The sequence below is a fragment of the Alligator mississippiensis genome, chromosome 6, assembly GCF_030867095.1.
Source record: "Alligator mississippiensis isolate rAllMis1 chromosome 6, rAllMis1, whole genome shotgun sequence".
Lineage (NCBI taxonomy): Eukaryota > Metazoa > Chordata > Crocodylia > Alligatoridae > Alligator > Alligator mississippiensis.
This window is the reverse complement of record NC_081829.1, coordinates 80,679,326-80,699,331: the sequence shown is the minus strand read 5'-3', so window position 1 is coordinate 80,699,331 and position 20,006 is coordinate 80,679,326. Positions and strand designations below refer to the sequence as shown.

Genomic DNA, 20,006 nt, shown 5'->3' with positions numbered 1-20,006 from the left:
GCAAGTCCAAGAAAAAGGTGTAGAAAAAGGTTTACTAAACTAGTAAAGGCACAAATCATAAATAATAATAAAAATGTTAAAAAATGTATAAGAAGCAGGAAGGAAGTTTGAGAATCAATGGGACCATTAGATGACCAAGGTGTAAAAGGTGCATTTAGGAATGGTAGGGCAATAGCATTTTTTTGCATTTGTTTTACTGCAAAAGATGCTGGGAGAATGGCTATGCCAGATCAGTCCTTCATGTAAATAGGTCTGAAGATCTGGTTCTCACTGAAGTGACAACGGAAGCTTAAGAACAAATCAGTAAGTACCAATAAGTTACCAGAACCTGATGGCATTCACCTGAGAGTTCTGAAGGAACTCAAAGGTGAAATTGCAGAACGGTTGGTAGCAATACTATCGTTACAAATGACTTGTATGTCAAAGGACTGGCAGGTTTCCAATATAACATCTATCTTCAAAAAGGGCCTCAGAGGTGATCCTGGGAACTACAAATATGATCTGCTGGGGAAGTGTCACCATGGTTTTTGTAAATGGAAATCCTGCTTTACCATGCTGGAGTTTTTTTGAGGCTGTTAACATGCATGTGGATAAGGGGAATCCAGTTGACATAATATATTTGGATTTTCAAAAGGTTTTCAACTAGTTTCCTTACCAGAGGCTTTAAAAATGAGTTTCCACAGGATTGGAGGGAAGGTTCTTTGGTGGATGAAGAGCTTGTTGAAGGATAGAAGGCAAAAGGCAACGGTCATTTTTCAGGATGGAGGAAAGTCAAAAGTGAGCTCTTGCAGGGGGTTTAATTCATTTTCATGAATGACCTGGAAATAAGTATTTATAGTAAAATGTCCAAGTTTATGGATGATATATTATTCTTTATGGTCAAATCCTAAGCTGATGGAGAGGAACTGCAGAAAGATCTTATCAAGCTAAAGTGAGTGGCAAAAAAATGACGAATGAACTTTAGTGTTGACAGGTGCAAGGTAATGCACCTAGAGAAGAATAACCTCAACTATATCTACACAGTGCTGGGTTCTGAACTAGACCTTGGAGTCACTGTAGATAGTTGTCTAAAAGCATCAGCTAAAAGTGCATTGGTGGCCAGAAAAAGCCAAGATTTAAGAAGGGAGTTGAAAACAAAACAGAGAATATCATTGTGCCACTATACAAATCCAGTTTGAATACTGTATGCAATTCTGGTCTCTGTGTTTCTAAAAGGATGCAGTAGAATTAGAAGAGGTATAGAAAAGTGCAACTAATATGTCTAGTGGTATGGAACAGTTGCTATACCAGAAGAGACTAAAAAGGCTAGGGCTCTTCAGTTTTTGAAAGGAGAAGTCTGAGGTCTATAAAATCATAAAGGTTGTGGACAAAGCGAATAGGCAACTGTTATTCACTAAATCCCAGAATACTAGTACTAGGGGCCACCTACTGAAATTGGTAGGTGAAAAGTTTTTGAAGCCAACAGAAGAGAGTACTTTTTTATGTAGCATGTAGTTAACTTGTGAAACTCATTGCTACAGGAGGTTGTAGAGACAGATAGTATATAGCCAGGTTCAAAAAGCAATTGGACATTTCCCTGAGAAGGAGAACCCAAATGGTTGTCTCTTCTCCCTGTGAGGTTTTGGTTGAATATCGAACCTCCTGAAGTCTTAACAAAAAAGTGAGGTTGAAGACAGTGAAATTGTATTGCCTTTGTTTATAAACGAACTCTGTTACTGTACTTTTCACAGACTCTACTTTTTTCGAAAAATTACCCATTCAAAATTGTGGTATGTCTTGTAAGTGAGCAAGCTGATTTCCATGGCAGAATGAAAGCACAGGGATACTGGAACAAATGCTGGAGGCTTTGCTCCCTTCCCAGCCACTTGTAGGATGGTACCTGCCGTTAAGTAGTGGCTGAAACAAGGTCAAACCTTTCTCTTAGAATTGCAAGGAGAGTGTGAGGGGTGCTGAGGAGTGGATTCTGCTCCTCCTGCTTTTGGCCACGAACATTCAGCCATGGTGAGATCCTACTGAGGCAGGGAAGATTCAGGTATTTTTTTTTTTGTCATTCTGCCATCCCAAAACAAGGTGCATGTCTCTTTTAGGGATACAGGCACCCCCTGCTTAATGCTAGTTCACTTAGTGCTATTTCGCTATATCACTCCTTTAAAATGAATACCTGATTTCACTTAGCGCTCAGAGAGTTTCATTATAACACTCGCAGCCGGCATTTTGGGTCATTAAAAACAATTGTGGTCACCATCGTGGGTCATCAAATACTTTTGGTTTTGCTTAACGCTCAGTTTTTCAGGAACCAGTTAAGAGTGCTAAGTGGGGGTTGCCTGTATATACTATGCAAGGAAATATAGTAATGTAGTTATTGTTGACATTAGTTTGGTTATTTGACTGAACAAATATGAAGCATGACTTGATGTTTGGGAGACATGATATTCAGAAGTTTTGTTTTCTACATGAATTTTTTGGCCATATTCTAGATACCGGTACATCTGTTTTTGGATCTATCTACCTAACTTTTCAGGCCACTTTCTATGGCTACTTTATCAGGCAGGTACATCTTGATACGATGGCTCATGAGTATCTGTATACTTTCCCACCTCCTTTATCTCCATGGGATCATGTTTCCTTTCTTTTTTTTTTTTTTTTTTTACAGCCATGACACTTATGCTGAAAGGTTGAACACTATGTCTATGGTTAACCCAAGAGATAAGGATAATATATTGTTCTGTGTTTCTGAACTGCTACCTTTTTTGTGGAATTGCACTTCTTCCAGATCTTCAATTATAGCCTCACGGCTAGGCACATAATAGGATAAAATCTTATTCATTGAGTTTGAAATAGTGTTGATGTGATACTGTTAATATCTCACATTACAGAGTAAAAAAGAGAGTCTCCTGTCTGTGGTTAGGGGGAGACTATTAAAACCTTATGTTACGTTATAAGCTCTTTAATATAGAGATTTTGTATTCAATGTTTTTTGCAGTGCCTGGTACAAGCAAACTTGAATCTTGCTTGGACTTTATGTACAAGAGAATTAAATAACAACCCGCCCCCACTCCTTTTAACTAGAATCCTGGATTTTTAGCAAGGTTTTACTGAAAGCTTTGTTATTAATTCATGAATTCATCTGGACTCTGTTTTGGGCAGGGAGGGGAACCATGTAACAATAACTCATTACCCAGTGCCCTTTTTGGCCCTTTCTTTTGATCTTTAATAAGAGACAAAGTTTTTCTTATACAGATGGTTGACAAATGGAAGCTTTGCAAACTGTTTGTAATCCTACTTTTGAGCCTGTGTAAGTACCTTTAATCCTTAAGCTTCTTTTTTGAGCAGCAATTTTCTGTTATTGTTGGCTTTTTAAGGTTTCAGCACTGTTTATAAACTTTCCCTTTAGATTTTTTTAAGGACAGAGTTGTTCTAGGTCAGGATATTGTCCATCACTATGACATCTACTTCCAATGAGAACAAGAGATGCATCTGCAGAGACTGGGGAGGTCACAAATTCTGTCTGAATCAAACAGAAGATTGTATTAGATACCCGAGTGCTGCTAATGGAGGGTTGGGAATGGGACAATGGACAGTGGAGATGGAAGTGGTAGGCTATGCCAGTGGAATAGCAGCTTTGGTTTCATACCACCTATAGGAAGAAAAGTCATACTTTCTGTAGAGGGCTACTTTGTGACTCTCTACACTGACTTTACAGAGTTGAGATGCAAACCTTTGCAGATGCTAGACTCAGAAAAAAATGTTTTAGCTTTTGCTTTTTTGAGTGGTAGTTTCTCCTTAGTATTTAGTACAGGGGTGGGCAAAATACAGCTCGTGGGCCGGATTCGGCCCACGAGGCCATTCTGTCCGGCCCATGGGGCCCCTAAAAAATGTAGAAAATTAATATTTATCTGCCTTTGGTTCCTGTCAAAAATGACAGGAACCAAGGGCAGTAGGACCCAGGGGAAGCCCGGAGGGCTCCCACAACAGCAGGACCCGCCTGGCCCCGCCCCGCCAGCTGGAAGCCCTAGTGGGGGCTTCTGGCCTGGGACCATGTGGTTGCCCTGCGCTGGAACCTCAGGTAAGCGGGGTGGGGGGGAAGGGCAGGGAAGGACCCTGGGCAGGGAAGGAGCTGGGGGAAAAGCTGAGCGCCAGGGGGCAAAAGTGGCCCCTCCCCCGCCCCGTGGCCAGTGCTCCCTTCTGCAGGCACTCACAACCCACATGGGGCTGTCTGGAACAGGCACAGGCAGCCCCAGGTGGGGGGCTGCTTTTCCCCCCTGCTCTCAGCACCAGCTTGTAACCTGGCCCTACTGTCAGCCTGGGCCCTGTGCCGGCTCTGGGCTTGCCCCTTGGGGCTGCACGTGGTGACAGGAGCTGCGGCCCCCTCTTGCTGCTCTGGGCAGTGTTTGCTACCGCCGCCTCTGGGCTGCCCAGCATGCGAGCTCCGGGTGGGCAGCAGCAGCCAACACTGCCTGGTGTGGCAAGCGGGGGGGCCGCAGCTGCTGTCGCTGATAGACAAGCCTGGAGCCGGCGCGGGGCCCGGGCTGGCAGCGGAGCTGGGTTATAAGTTGGTGCTGAACACAGGGAAAAACAGCCCCTCACCCGCCCTGTGGCCGGTGCCCCGTGCTGGAGCTGCTTGCAGCCTGCGTGGGGCTGCCTGTGCCTGCTCCAGACAGCCCCATGTGGGCTGCAAGTGCCTGCAGCACGAAGTGCCCCGGCCATGGGGCGGGGGAGGGGCCACTTTTCCCCGTCCTCAGCACCAGCTTCTTCCCTGCAGGGGGTCAGGGCTATGCGCTGCTCCCTACCTGTACCGCAAGGCTGGGGGTCACTGGGAGTGAGTGGACGGGGAGCCAGCGGGAGCACAGGGCCTGCACTGGTGTCCCGGGGCCAGTGCTGGCAGGACCCAGAGCAGGGCGGCAGGAGCGCGGGGTCCCAGCTGGCAGGGGCTCTATGGAGCTGGGACAGCTCCCTCCCCTTCCCTGCTGGTACAGCCCAGCCCAACTACACAGACCCCTGCCAGCCTGTGCCCCCCTTTGGGCCCCACTGGTGCTGGCCCTGGGACATTTGTCCCAAGACATTGGGATGTTGGTCCCAAGTTGGTAACCGGGGGGTGGGGCACCTGTCAAGGGGTGGGGCTACCCATGCGGCCCCCCCCCGAAATAATTGCCCACCCCTGATTTAGTAGGTATGCTTGGCAGATAAAATATCCTGAATGTACTTATTGTAATCTATAAGTAATACTACTCCCTTGGCTAAAGTAAGTCTCTAAGGCAGGGATGGGAAAAATGGTGGATCTGGCTGGCAGCCAAACTTGATTTCCCAGCGGTCCCTGCCTGTGTTCTTCCAGCTGGTCTACATGGAGGCCCCGGGATCAGTAGGGCTGTGACAGCACGGGGCCAGGTTCTCCATGGAGACTGACCAAAGTGACACTGACAGGTCATGCAGCTGGGCGAGGTGCTGTGCTGGGGACAGGGGCAGGGTCTTGCGGTGGTGACAGGGCAGTGACAGCGTGGGCCAGAGCTGGGGCAGAGACAGGATCCACTGCCCCACAGGCATGCAGGCAACCGATTGCAGCTCTGTCCTGGCTCTGGCCTGCACTGCTACCACTGAAAGATTCTGGTTCCAGCCCTGGCCCTGGAGCAGCTCCCTGCCCTGCCACATGCCCTGCCAGTGTTGCTTGAGTCGGTTTCTGTTGAGACCCTGACCCTGTTCTGTTGTGTCCACAACACAGACAGGAGCCACTGTGAAATAGTTTGCTGCAGACTCGAACTGGCTCATGGGCCAGACTTTGCCCACCCCTGTTCTAAGGGTATATATGCCCCATCAGAGGCCTGTGTTATGGAGCACAGCAGTGACGCTTTCTATGCATATAAATAAATAAATGCCTTTTAAGCTTTCTTTCAAATGCACAGTCACAATAATGCTCTCTTAGGTTATCACTGTGAATATTCACAGTGTTCAGAGATGGCTGTACTCTGAATGGGTTGTCATGCATCTGTGCAGTTGGGCATGTGCCAGTAAGCTGTCTTCAGCATATTTAATGATGAGCAGTCAGCCCTGTACTAAGGCAACTATGTTGCATCTGTTCCTGATTGTGGCTTGTGTAGACAGTGGGTGTGTGCTCTGTCCTGTCACTCTTAGTGTTTCTTTGACAGTGTATACCTGCCTTAACCTTCCACCCTTGGTTGCTACTCAAGTCTCTTGCTTACTGAATCAGTAACATTTTTCAGTTGCATTGCCAAAGTGGGGTAGTAGTCTTTCCTGAGGAGGAGACAGTCTTTTAGCTTGCTAGCTATTTGGAAAGTATTTTGTTTTCCACTCTTAATAGCCCCTTTACTTCTCTTACCATTTTCAATGCAAACTATTTCAGTCCACTCTTTCTCTCATCTTTCAACTTATAAATGTATCTCTTCATGTGAGAATAGTATGGCATTCACTTTGGAATAGGTAACAGCAGCCTTGAAACATTTGTTGATACTTCAGAGTTATTTGAAGTGTGATGTAAGCAAAATGCTATCCAGTTTGAACTTCACCTTGTTCATCAGAGGACTACTACTTAGGAGTATAAATTGCTTATTTATATTATTTGTATAGCAAATACATGTTTTGTAGTATGGCTAAAGACATACTCTTTTATGTACTTTAGTTAGAAATTCTGCAAAAGAAATCTTCTCATTTAAATGTATGCTGCATTCTTATCTTGCCCTTAGCCCTAAAAAGATCAATAGATTCTGCAGTTCCCTTACATTAAACACCACAACAGAAGGAATGCTTTTATCCTCAAGGGTGGGGTCTTTTGTTTGGACTGGCAGGAAGAATAAAGGATAGTGGATCCACCAGTGTCTCTCCCAGTCTAGTGCAGAAAGGATCAGACTGGGAAATGGGGAAGCCTAGGGTTAGTAGGGTTCAGGTGATCCATTGCTCCTGTACATCCCATATACAAAACCTTTCACACCCAGGTTACCAGCTCCCTACCCTGTTGATTTGGGGATTAATGCTGGCCTGTTTTGCAAGTTGCATTGGCGACACTGAAATGAAGTTTTTCCTTCATTGTCTGCGTCTGGGGAGAGAATTTTGTCTTCAGCAGCGCATTTCAAACACTTGATGGGGGGAGGTGTTACAAGTTAGCAGGTGTCTACTTTAGTTAGTTAGCTGCTGGTCTGGTTCTCTGTTGAACCAGAATTGTAAATCGGCTCACAGGAAGGTCAAAGGTCCATCTGATCCTAGATGGCTCTCTAGCTTACACAGTTAAAGCATCACTTTCTGTCGAAAACAGCACACAAGGGACCAACTAACATCACATCCTCCTGCCTTTTTATCTCTCAGTTCTAATGACCATTAGATTGACTAGGAGTGGCCATTGGTATGAATCTGGAGTGAGGATAATAGAATCCTACAAAAGTAGGGCTGGAAGGGGATCATCAGAGGTCATCTAGTCCAAAACCCATCAGAGGCAGAATCATCCCAGTCCAAACCATCCTATCACAAATCCATTATCTATCCTATTAGTAAAACTACAGCCAACCCTGACACAGCTATGAAACCACAAGGCATAACACCCAAACCTGCCACAAATAAGGCAGGAGAGCAATGGCAGTCAATGTCTTACTACTGTGAGGGTTTAAAAAAGAGAGATCTAAGGAAACCACCCATAGTCTATACTAATCTGAACAAGGGGTAAAATTCTTTCCTAACTCCCAGGTATGATGATTGATCTGATCCTAAGCAGAGGGACAAGACTCTCTAGCCAGGAACCACTGGGTTTAAGTCTCAGCAGGAATATTGGCACAGCCTAATCAAAATCCCCAGCCTTGGCTTCAGGCAATACCCAATGCTTCAGGGGAAGACCTCTGCCATGTGTAGCAACAGGGGTGGGAAAACATTTCTTCCCAGCTTCATGTGGCAAGCAGCAAAACTGAGAAGCATAAGAAATACCCATAGTAGAGCATAGGCATAGCTATGCCTAGGTCATCCATGCCTCTGACTGGTGCTTGTCCAACCTCCTCTTGAAGACCTTCAGTGTTGGAGATTCCACAATTTCCCAAGGCAGTCTATACCGTTGCCGCAATATTCTAACAGCGACAGAAGGGTTTTTTTGTTTGTTTGTTTATCTCCTCCCCCCCCCCCACCCCCGATATCCAGTTTAAACCTACTTTGCTACAGCTTCAAGCCATTGGTCACATTCTGGATTAAACTCACTTTTCCAGAATAGTAACAGGATCTGTAGCCTTAACCATTCTGCTATCTTGCTTTTATGAAATGGGTTTGGGGCTCCTAATTTCTAGTACAGCAAGACAACTAGCACCCTTTTGTCATTTATTGTATTTCGGACAAGAGGAGGCTAGTGGGAGCGGAGCAATGGGCTAGAGACCAGGTGTGGAGCTATGTGAGCAATAGCTGGACATTTCTCAGGCAGGGCTGCAAGTTTATTAACTTAACAACCTTGCATTGTTTGTTTTTTTCTCTTTATTCACTGTGCGGGGGAAAAAGTGTAGACACATGAATTTCACATGCCTTTATAGCTTAAAGATTTCATTGTATTGGTGGCTGGCTAATACAGTTTAGGACTTTGGCTTTTATAGATGTGATTCTAAACTCAAAACTACTGTACACAAAAATGTTAGCATTGAGAAACCAGCATTAACTCAGCCTACATTCCAGTGTAATCTGATTTTCTGAAAATTGCAGTATTTTGTAATGGAAATGATAGTCTGTGTTATAGCATAAACTATCCTTTTCATAATTGCCATTGATTTTTGCATTTCTTTAAATTTCACTGAATGACATTTTCAAAAGAAAAATGCAGTTGAAGGTGGGAATGTAATGCTAGATTTCACCAATGTAGATATACGTGAAACATGCTAGCAGGCAGTAAAAATGAATAATGTGGAAAGTGAAGATTTTATTTTCTCTGAATATAGTGAGAATATGGGATTGATACTGTAACTCTTGCAGCACATAATTGTTTCGTTTTTTTTCCTCTCACCTCTCTCACTTCTAGTGGACCTCTTGGGACTTCTGAAATGGCGATCAAACACAAATTTGCTGCAGCAGAATTTGAGGCAGTTGATGAAAGTTGATGGTGGTGAAGTGGTTAAGGTAACAGACAAGTTAACTTTTTTTTTTTTTTTAAAAACTTTCATTTTTAAATTGAGTACCTCTTGCTTTGGTACTTAGAGACTACAGCAATGAGAAACTATAAGTGCCTTACAGCCCTCAATGAATGTATCCCCAGAATGTAAGGTAAAGTAAGGAAGTGCTGTTAAACAGAGACAGAAACACAGGGATGTTCTAGAAATGTAGATATTTAAAATCTTATAGTAAAAGTGTTTTTATATGCCCATTCAAATGTCAAAGGAGTTTTTATATTTAAGTTTTATAATCAAAGCTTCTTTGAAATATCACCGAGGGATCTTACTCATTTTGAGCTGATAAAATAAATAGTAAAAGTTCAGGTTCTTAGATAAATACTATATGCATTATTTTATGTTTGAATGGAGAGAGCAAGTGTCACATTTCAGGGTATGGAACTGATTTTTTTCAGTTAAGTTTCTTGCTGAAGAAATAGCTGGGATAGTCTACATAAGTCAAAGCCATAAAGTCATTGAGTGCTTGTATGGACAAACATAAAAGACAGGTTTATTTTTGGAAAGCAGTAGTCTGAAACTTCATATAATATGTTGTACTGTATCAAATATCTTGGTAGCCTAGTTTGTACAATGTTACATACTCATTTCTAGTTCATAACTCCTTTCTCTTGCTTCAGCTCCCCTCCTATATATTTTTAAGCTGCTTCCACTTTTCATGAAAAACTTTAATTTGTCTGCTTGATCAAGCATATTAAAATTTTGTGTTAATAAATTCTTAATGGTTTGTAAACCTCCAACAAAAAACTTTTGCATTCTGTGCTAGTGTTTACACGTTTAAAGAGATTGTACACCAACTTGAAAGAAGTTTGACTCTTATCTATCAAGGAATATCTAGACTGAAAATGTTACCTTGTTAATTAAGAATCTAATTGTGATAGAGTTCTATGTATGTGATTAGTAGGATGCAGTAGTAAAAAGTAGTAGTGTACCAAATTAGTCATGCCATATAATACATGACTTCCTGTCAGCCCCAAAGCTCCTACCCTTGTTGTCAGCGGGCTTCAAAAATAATTTTCTTGGGTACATCCATTGCTGGAAGCCCTGGTCATGTATTTTCAAACCTGATCATGCAACATGAAAATCAAAGGATATAAATGCACACAGCTTTGGAGCTGTTTTAAAGGGGCAGTAGCTATTACCTTCTAATTGTAGTGTGTGTGTGGACAGGCTTGAACCTTGCAAATTGTAGAAAAACTGCTCCAATCTTAACACTGCTTCATCCAATCAAATAAGTGACTTGTTCATGTGCCATGGAAATGCCCATGTAGTTTTTCTACTCATCTGTTAATAGAAGTTGACCAGACACAGAATTAGTTAGCAAAAATAAACGCATCTCAGAAGATGAGGAACCCCTTATAAGTAGTGTTAGTGATGTTCTAGTCATGGTGGTCTAGGATATATGCAAGAAGAATGAATTGCACTCAAAAGCTTGTCTAAGACCACATACAGACATGCAATTTCTACTGGGAGAATCGCCATTTTCCCTGTAGAAAAGGGGAATGAGCAAACATTGCAAACTTTTTCCCTCAGAATAAAAATGGCTACTCTGGAGGAAGAAAAAAAGGAGCAACTAGTGTTAAAGCATTCCCTGGAGAGTGTTTCCTGGGAGACTGAATGTCTGAACACTTTCCCCAAGCTTTATTCCTCCCTGGAAACAGGAGCAGGGCTGGGGAAAAGGCTTCTCTGCTCAGAGCAGTGCAAGTTATTGGGGTTATTTGCATGTGGGAGAGACCTAGAAGGGTTCCCACCATGGGAAATTTAACCTGCCAATCAGCTAATTAATGGGATGTGGGGACATTCTCTCAGAGTAGGAAACCTCTTGCAGCTGCTTTTCAGCAGTTGCTAATTGCCACTTGACAACCCTGCCTTTTCCCAGGCAGCAGAGAGGACAGACTGTCAATTAAGGGGTTCTTCTAGGGACGGGTCGTGCTGGAAGCAGTCTTCTGGTGCAGGGGTGGCCAACCTGAAGCTCTTGAGTCCAAATTTCTGAGTCCAAACTGAGTAATGTGCTTGCTGCGAGTAGTTGCATCACATGACGTGATGGTCACCATGTGCTTGTGGAAAGATTCAAGGATGTGCATAATAACTTCTGAAGAGCTGCAGGTGGCTCCAGAGCTGCGGATTGGCCACCCCTCCTCTAGTGCCTTCTGGCTGGAGAGCTTGCCTGTGAAGATCTCCAGCAATAGGGCTAGAGGGACATCTATACAGTCCAGATACTGGGCTATTTTTCTACTGGAAAAAAAACTTCTTCTGGTAGAATTTAATGTCTCTATGTAGCCTAAGTGTATCCCAACTATGCAGTTGGCTCAATAAGAGATATTGCTCTCAAAAATCCTTGCTAACCCATTTATCTGTTATTTTCCTGTGTTAGGAAGGAATATTAAATAGTTGTAAAGCACCTGTTACCATTCTACTAAACTTCTGCTAAATCTTTTACTTTCGTGTTGTACAGATCAGGGTATCCTGCCTACTGTCTAGTGAAGATTCATCCACAGTAATTGTGACAGAGGCCTGTAGGTTTTTGAGGGAGGGACAGAAGGTTGTGTCTTACCTTTTATTTTTCTCATGCCTGCATGTTTGCTGTAGCTTGATAATTTTGGGTCTGAGTTTATTCAGTCATGAAGAGCAATAGCGTGTGTGTGTGTGAGATTATTATCAAGATAATTTCAAAGCAGCAAAGTCCAGCTTGATTTATTTAGCATGAGACTGACTTGCTCGTCCATGTTTTATACTGAGATACACTCTCATTCTCAAAAATTGCATGTTCCTGTCCAGTAACAATGTAGAGACTGAATTCTGAAATACTTGCTCTAATACAGGAAGCTTTCTGTTCAAATATTGTATATGTATATATCAATTTTTGACCAGTCTTCATATAAATATTAATTTTAAATTAAACTGGGTGGAGGAAAATATTAAACAATTAATTATTAATACTTAAATAATTAAATTAATATTAAATAACTAATACAGATATTTAATTGGGTGGGGAAAATCACTGGAAAACAAAATATGACAAAATATTTGTTCCAATTTCCAACTAACTAGCTTGTGTAGTAATTTAGAAATAAAAATAATTGTGTATGTGGATAAATGAAATGAAATTTTCAAGACGATATTTAAAGTTTCCTATGAAATATAGTAACTGAATATTTATCTGCAGTTCCTACAAGATACGCTGGATGCACTTTTTAACATAATGATGGAGAATTCAGAAAGTGAGACATTTGACACGCTAGTGTTTGATGCTTTGGTAAGTTTACGTTTCAGCTAAACCCCCATTACAAAAATAAGTAAATACTTTATGAACTGTCTAAGCTATAAAACAGCCCTCTTATTTCATAAGCAGCTGTTATGTTGATTAACTAAAAAATTATACAGTTCTATGCTTGTATATTTAAAATGGCTTTTTAACACTTAGTACTGCTTAAATGAAAAGAGTATTGAGGTTTCATAGCAACAAATGCTTTTATTGAGGTTTAAGATACAAACAGTCATGTCGGCTGACAGTGTGAGGGACCAAAGCAGTTTCAGTTCTTGTATTAAAACATAACACTTGCATCCACTGCATATTGTATGTTATACATTTTATATGTTACAGTTCATGTTGTACGTGGACACTAATGTTGGTCTAGAAAAAGAACCATCTCTCTGTTAAGAACAGAAAATCAATAAAGGAATGGAAGATATTAGGAATGTATATCTTTTCTTTTTGCTTTTTCCTTTTCCTCTTTTCTTTTACTAGGGGTCAGAGTTGGTGTCTCTGGCCCTGCACAGATATAATATTTGAAGTCCAGCACATACCTTCTGAAGCGATTCAGTCAGGGAGCAGACATACACGCTCTTAAAAGCATTCCAAAATAACCCTGGGGGAAGCACTTCATTTTGAAGAGAGCTGAAGGAGCAGGGAGAATGGGGTGGACAGCCAATGAGTGTTTTCCTATGCATTCAGCCATTGCGGAAAGGAGTCTCTTGGTTTGGGGATAGAAGGCAAGGTCTCCTAGCAGGTTCTAGCAGAAGGGTACTCCATTGTTCATCAGGGCACAGAGGCTAGGAAGCCCTAGCCACAGGACTTGGCTATCCTGTCATACCCCCTGGTTGGAAAGCACACAATTGAACGACATTGCAAGAATTCCAAAGTGCTCTGGCAGGTTGGATGTAGGAGGGAGGCTGACTGTCTTTTTGTGACCTGAAGTGCTTCGAACAGGAACAGAATTTGGAGCACTTCAAATGAACGATTGCCAAGGGCTCTGTGTTCTTTATGATAGTAACGAGGCTCATTTCGGAATAATTCAGACAGTTAGTTTATGGCAGTGTACAGGATCCAACATTTTACAGCTAATAGAATACTTTTTTTCTGATTTTGCAGGTATTTATCATTGGACTGATTGCTGACAGAAAATTCCAGCATTTTAATCCTGTCTTGGAAACTTACATTAAGAAGCATTTCAGTGCTACTTTAGCCTACACGTGAGTGTTTAAAATTTTTTTTTTTCTAAATGGAAAAATATTGCTGAACATATATGTTCAGATCCTATTCAAATTCCCCTTTGTATAATTTTAAATAGTATTTACCTATTAAACTTGAGGGGAAAAATGGCATGAGACAAAAGGTAGCTTTGCTTTAATTTTTCAAACTGGAATTATTTAAAAACAAACAAAAAAAAAAGCAGCCATGCTGTCAATTTTGTGGCATAGTACACTGAGCTTCTGGTTTTCAATGAGGTAGTGATATATGTCTCTCTTTAAAATTTCTTATGGGAAAGCGTTTATTAAAACAAACAAACAAACCCCATGACAACTATCCATTGAACTTGAGCAAGAAATAATGCATATTAGAATATTTTAAATCCCTCTGGTCTGTAGTGTGGAATTGATGTTCTGTCTGTCTCTAATTATCTGTCTACAATTCTCATCTTAACCAAAAACACAACCAAACAGAAAAAAACCCCCAGCCTGCTGCTGTTTTGAACATGTCTCCTTGCCCTTTGTTGCTGCCCTTTCAGAGCACTCTTGTTGGATGTACATTGATTAGTAGACACTTTTGCTCAGCAGCTTTTCTTTTTTGGGTTGAATTTTGGTAGCTAACTTAAGTTTATATACTATGTGTACAGTAAAATGTTTAAACAGTAGTCACAAAAGTCATAAATTAAAAATGAGGCCCTCAGCTACTGGTATCCCATTAACTGCCATGGCTTATATGGTCCTACACTGTAAATATTTAAAAATATCACTTGTACTATGTTTAATTTTCTTTAAACCCCTACCGTCTTGCATATTAAAAAAAAAAACTGGTAAATTATATTTATACTAATTTAGAACTGGGAGCCTAATATATTCTGGTTTAAAAATATGACTTCTAGTCAGGAAATAAAGAAGCCATTTTGATTAGTTTATACAAATACAGTTTAAAACTCCTTAAGTTTGGGGACAGCACTACTTTTTATATACCAGCTGCTACTGTATAAATGTGGAAAGAATACATTTTATCACTGGTCCACAGGGGAAATGAACGAAAGAGTAGCAGGTCAAATGGCCACTGCTGTTGATTTTTATGTTATAATGTAATTTTAGAAATCTAGTTACAGCTATTGATGATTGTTTGCACTGTTCACTTGCACATCTTCATATTCCAAGGATTCTGTCAATAGTTGTTAAGCTCACCGCACATGTTTTGTGTATGGGTATTGTACATGTTTTATAAGTGGATAAAATGAGCTAGAGCTAGTCTAGGGCTAACATAAGAACAGTATTAAGATTATGAATTACTTTATTAAACACGATTAATAAATTTATCTTCATTTTCACTACTGATGTATTTTTCAGACTATAGAATTCTTAGTGGGAAATACCTCAATAACATGTTTGTGTTCTTTTCCTTCTTTTTTTGTGTTCTTAACAGAAAGCTGACAAAAGTTCTAAAAACCTATGTGGATAATGCTGAGAAAACTGGTATAAATGATCAACTTTTTAAAGCTATGAAAGCTCTAGAATATATATTCAAATTTATAGTGCGATCCAGAATATTATTTAATCAGTAAGTAACAGTTATCAAAGGCCCAATTTTTTTCTGTCTTAACTTTAATTTCCTTCTGAATTAATTGTATTTGCATGATATAATTTTGTTATGAATTTGGTTTCTTTTGTATTTTCTATACATATTGTATTTGCTTGTAGAATGTTATGAAATGAGCTGGTTTTCATAAGGATGCTAGTATTTAAGGTCATGCACAGCCATTACATTTATACGGGTAGAATCACTTTTCTTGGAAGAAAGATGAGCATACAAACATTGTTTTTTCCAACTTCATCGGGGGAAACTTGCATCTTTGTGGCAAAGATCTTCCAGGTGTCAACACGTTTTTCTCTCTCCAGAACAGATGCCTGCATGTGCCCCTCCTGGTCTGAGGTGGGAGGTGGTGAGAGAATGGGGTAGGGAGTTTTGCAGTGCTGCTCCTCTCTCTTCCTTGACTGGTCTGGGAGGTGAGAAGAGCTGGGGGCAATTCTTCTGACCTCTTCCCCAAACCAGGGACTGTTTGGTCTAGGGAACTGATTGGAGGCTTGGGCCCATATTCACTCTGCTCCTTGGCCAAGGTTGGGGAGTAGCTGCACATAATGTCTTTGAAGTGCTTCCCCCCACATACCCCGTGGGGACTCTTAAGCCTCATTAGTCAAGTCTTCCCAGGACTGGGAGGAACGGAGCAGTCTGTGGCCCCTACACCTTCCCCACACCAGTTTGGGAAGGTGGGGAGTGAGTACAACTGCAGGCTAAATGCTCGTACTGCTTCCTCTCCCCAAACAATTGATAATTCCATTATTACATTTCTCAGAAGTTTACTCTGTTAGAAAGGAATGTCTGTTTGTGGCCTAAAGCTGAGAACAGTTTAGTTTATAACAATTTTTCTTGATACTATATTTATTTACCTTGCATCAATTTTATTTCATCCCAGAAGCATAAGACAAGGCTTAAACAATAGGTTTTAAATGGAGGTTTTATAGACTCTTGTGGGGTGTGAAGATAGTTTGGCCATGTTGCTACCAGTTATTTCCTGGTCCTCCTGCTATTAACTTTATGGTTTGTAATAATCCTATCACAGCTGTCAAACACTGAATATTCCCTGAATTAGTTGGACAGCCCTCTTCTTGCTTCTCAACTTTCCCCTTTCTTTGACAAGTTTTTTAACCCATTTTCGTGCATTTAAATTGTGAAGATATGTGGGTATTCATGCAAAATAACATCATATTATATTTATAATGCTTCTATTTTGTCAGTCATAACTTCATGATTGCTGGGTGTGACTGGAAACAGGATATTTAAAGGAAGCCTTAACTATCCAGGTGCTCTTGCTGTACTCATAATATGTGGTTGTTTAATAAGTTTAAAGAAATTTGTTGATATGAGTATGGAATGTCAGGGTTAGTTAAAGTGGAAAACCCTTGAGAGCTGTCATCATCTCAAACAAGTGGCAACCAGTCCTTTATTCCATACTGCACCATCCTGTATTCAATATATCCACAAATAATGGTGTGGAAATATGGAAATGTCTAAATTTATTGGATTTATTCTTACTTTAACAGAACACATTTTCCTTAGTTTTAATCCAGTTATGAAGGAAATAAGGAACACAAGAAAATTTGTTTCTAAAATAACTTGAAATCTTAAGCCGTGTCCACATGAATGTGCATGTGTGTGTTGTGGCATCTCAAAGGACTGGGCCATTTTGTGCTGGCTCCATGCTAGCATATGGGGTTCCTGGTACTGCAGGTGGAAGCTGCGCACATTCAAGCTGGGCCAGGTCCATGCTTCCACGTGAGGCTTCCAGCACTCCAGTGCAGGAGCCGCACATGGAGGCACAGAGTAAACCCAGCTTGATGGTGCGTGGACCAGGAGCCTTCGGGAGTTTCATGCCATCCGGCTGGATGGACTCTGTACCGCCACATGTGGCACTCCATTGGAATGCTGGAAGCCCCACATGATAGCATGGAGCTGGCCTGGCCCAATGATGTGTGGCTCCTGCCGGTAGGCGAGTTTACTCTGTATTTGTCTGAATTGAGATGTAGCTCTGCCTATTTGTTATAGGTTATAACAAGGTTATTACAAGGGATTTATGTAGAGCTGTGAAGTGACCAACTTTGCCAGCCTTTCTGTAAATTAGGCAATGTAATTTATATCTGTAATGCTCTTGCTGTGAGATTCATAAAGTACTGAATGTCACTTGCGCTGTTTCTGGTCCTACAAATCATTTTAAAAGAGGAAAAATAATTATCTCTTGCTGAAAATTAGATTTACAGACAGAATGACCCATTGGTGTTGTCCACTGGATTTCCTGGTGCTAAGCAGTAATTCAGAATGTGTTAACAGTAGGAAATCATAACAATGAATGACTTGGAACAATGAATTAATGAGGGAAGCTACCAAATGTGAATGCTACAACAGTTGGCCCACTATTGTAAAATTGAAACCCTGCATAATATGTGGTAATTGTTTAAACACATTAAAATAGGTGTTACATTGTAGATAGATCTGTGCTTAAATATCCTCAGGACTAGTGTTTCATAGGACGTACTAACAAGGAAATAGTCTTGTGGTTATAGTACAGGGTTGTCAACCCAAGACAGTTTATTTTTACCGACAACCAAACTTTTTTACTGATGTATATTTTATATAATGTAAAATATGCACTTCTGCCAGGCCCTGAACAAGGGCCATGTTCAAATTTAGGGGATCAAATTAAACTAAGACTTGAACACATGAAATACTTAGGCTGCAGTGCTGTTGACCTAGAAGATCAAAGCCACATGGTTGAGTAAGTAGTCTCTATTTTGATTTAGCTTAAGCAGACAATGAAACTGAAGGAAATAAGAGGAAAGTACACTTATTAGTGTATTAGGTCATGGTGCTATGTAATAAAAGGGATTATCAGCATCCGCATACAAGAGACATGATGAGACAAAGAAAACTGGGGTAGTAGGCTGCCTTGACTGGGCTGGCCCTGGGTACAATTGTATCCATCCACTTCTTGCATGTTCCAACCCTCAGAATATGCGGATGAGGCCACCCTGGGTCCATCCCTCTGCAGCTGTCCTGACATGATAGAGATTAAGGTCTTGAGAATTTAAGTGTCCATCTATTTGATATTTAACACTAAATATAAATTATTCAGGTCCTACATGAATGAGCCTTTGTTTTGTGGTCTTTCCATTTTATAATGTTCTGTTTGATTGAAAAACTTAGAAGAATTTTAGAACTTTCTTAAATGCCAAGTTCCATGCAAGGAATTGTCAGTTGTCATTTGAATAAAAAATGCCTGCTGCAGAACCAATTTTCATTATTCATACAGGCTATGTCTTGGTAATTTTCTGGTTCCCCCTTTCTAACTCCTTATATTATTCATTTTGTGCTTTGTGCTTATATTATGTAAACCATTGTTTGTTTTTCAGACTTTATGAAAACAAAGGCGAAGCAGACTTCATGGAATCTTTGCTGCAGCTATTTAAGTCCATCAATGAGATGATGAGTAGTGTCTCTGATCAAACTGTCATAGTGAAGGTATGTGTTTCAAAGAACAAAATCTTAGCTTTACATTTCCATCTTGCAGCTGGATGACAAAAAATGTCTTTTGTTGCCCTGAGAAACAAAAATTATATAGTTGATGAAACACTAGCTTGTGTTGTGCCCAAGACTGTATTTTGCTTTGAAAAAGTTAACATATTCATGTTTCTAATAAAAGGTTTGCCCAGTTATGTGGCTTGCATCTGTTATGGAGACATTTACTGCATTGTTGCAAATGTTACTCTTTTAAGTACATTTACTGTGTGGGTCACTGAAGTTTAACTTCTCACTTGCTTGTTTTTATCAGTGTAACTAGACACGCGTATCAGGTAGTGATGACAGTATAGTTTACCCTAGCCCCAGGCAATGACATTTATACCCTAGGCTATTTTGTAGCTACAGTATAGTACCTTAAGTCCTAGTTCACTTTTTTGTGCAGGATCAGGTAGTGATTCAGCCTAGAAATCTTTCTCTTCGATTCTCCTTTTGATGTAGTACTGGTTCTCAGTAGACTGGCCTTTAACACTGATAAATATGTATGAGTCTTCAACTGAAACTGGGTGCAGGAGCCTATTGCAGTGGCATTAGATAACAGGGTTTCTATTTACAACAATCTAACTAATATTAGTGTAGTACCACAGATGCCATCCTGTATCACTGCAAATGTGCCAGTCCTGTAAAATACATTGATGCAGCACATCTACTCAAGGGTAAGAACTGCTCAGTAAGCAGATGTTTAACGCTCAGATAACCTCCTCAGAGGACATACCCTTATCTCTAATGGAGTATGTAATAAAGCTCAAACTCTTAGTTATATCATGAATTGGTTGACCAGTGATGGACAGGGTGGTGAATCTGTGAGTGGTGGGTTTGCTGCTGCTCCTCTCTTCCTCTTGCTTGGATAAGCAGTGGGTCATCAGTAATGAAGATTCTGCAGCTTTTGGGAGGAGTGAAGTCACACTTGCAGACTGCTTAACACCGTGGAAGAGCTTGGTGTTTGGCAGCAGTTTGGAAATGTAGAGATGCATTGATTATTAAAGCCATGGATAGTAGCTGGAGTAACTGCAGCTTTTTCTTCTGTCATGATATACTTCCAGGGTTTCTCAGACAAGAATCCCACAAAAACCTATAGTTACCCTGGAGACAGTAATGGAATCCCCAGTAACTTAAGAAGAGGCCTGTTGGATGTCTTTGGTAGAAGTCTAGTGAACAGGAGCCAGAGATACTCCACGATTAACAGGAGTAATCCTGACAAACTGATCCTTGGATCCTGATAGAGGAACAGTTTGCATCTATTTGCAAATGTCCAACCAGCTGAG

General features: G+C 40.9%; 1 protein-coding gene across 7 annotated transcripts in view; it reads left to right on the top strand.

The window, feature by feature from the left end:
* Positions 1-20,006, top strand: part of DOCK1 (dedicator of cytokinesis 1) — a 555,371-nt gene that overhangs the window by 107,891 nt on the left and 427,474 nt on the right. For all 7 annotated transcript variants that reach the window (XM_059730036.1, XM_006259204.4, XM_014611383.3 and 4 more), the window contains 5 exons: positions 8,987-9,084; positions 12,298-12,387; positions 13,504-13,604; positions 15,037-15,171; positions 18,576-18,684. In XM_059730036.1, the coding sequence (XP_059586019.1) occupies positions 8,987-9,084; positions 12,298-12,387; positions 13,504-13,604; positions 15,037-15,171; positions 18,576-18,684 (533 nt within the window). The remainder of the gene's footprint in view (positions 1-8,986; positions 9,085-12,297; positions 12,388-13,503; positions 13,605-15,036; positions 15,172-18,575; positions 18,685-20,006) is intronic.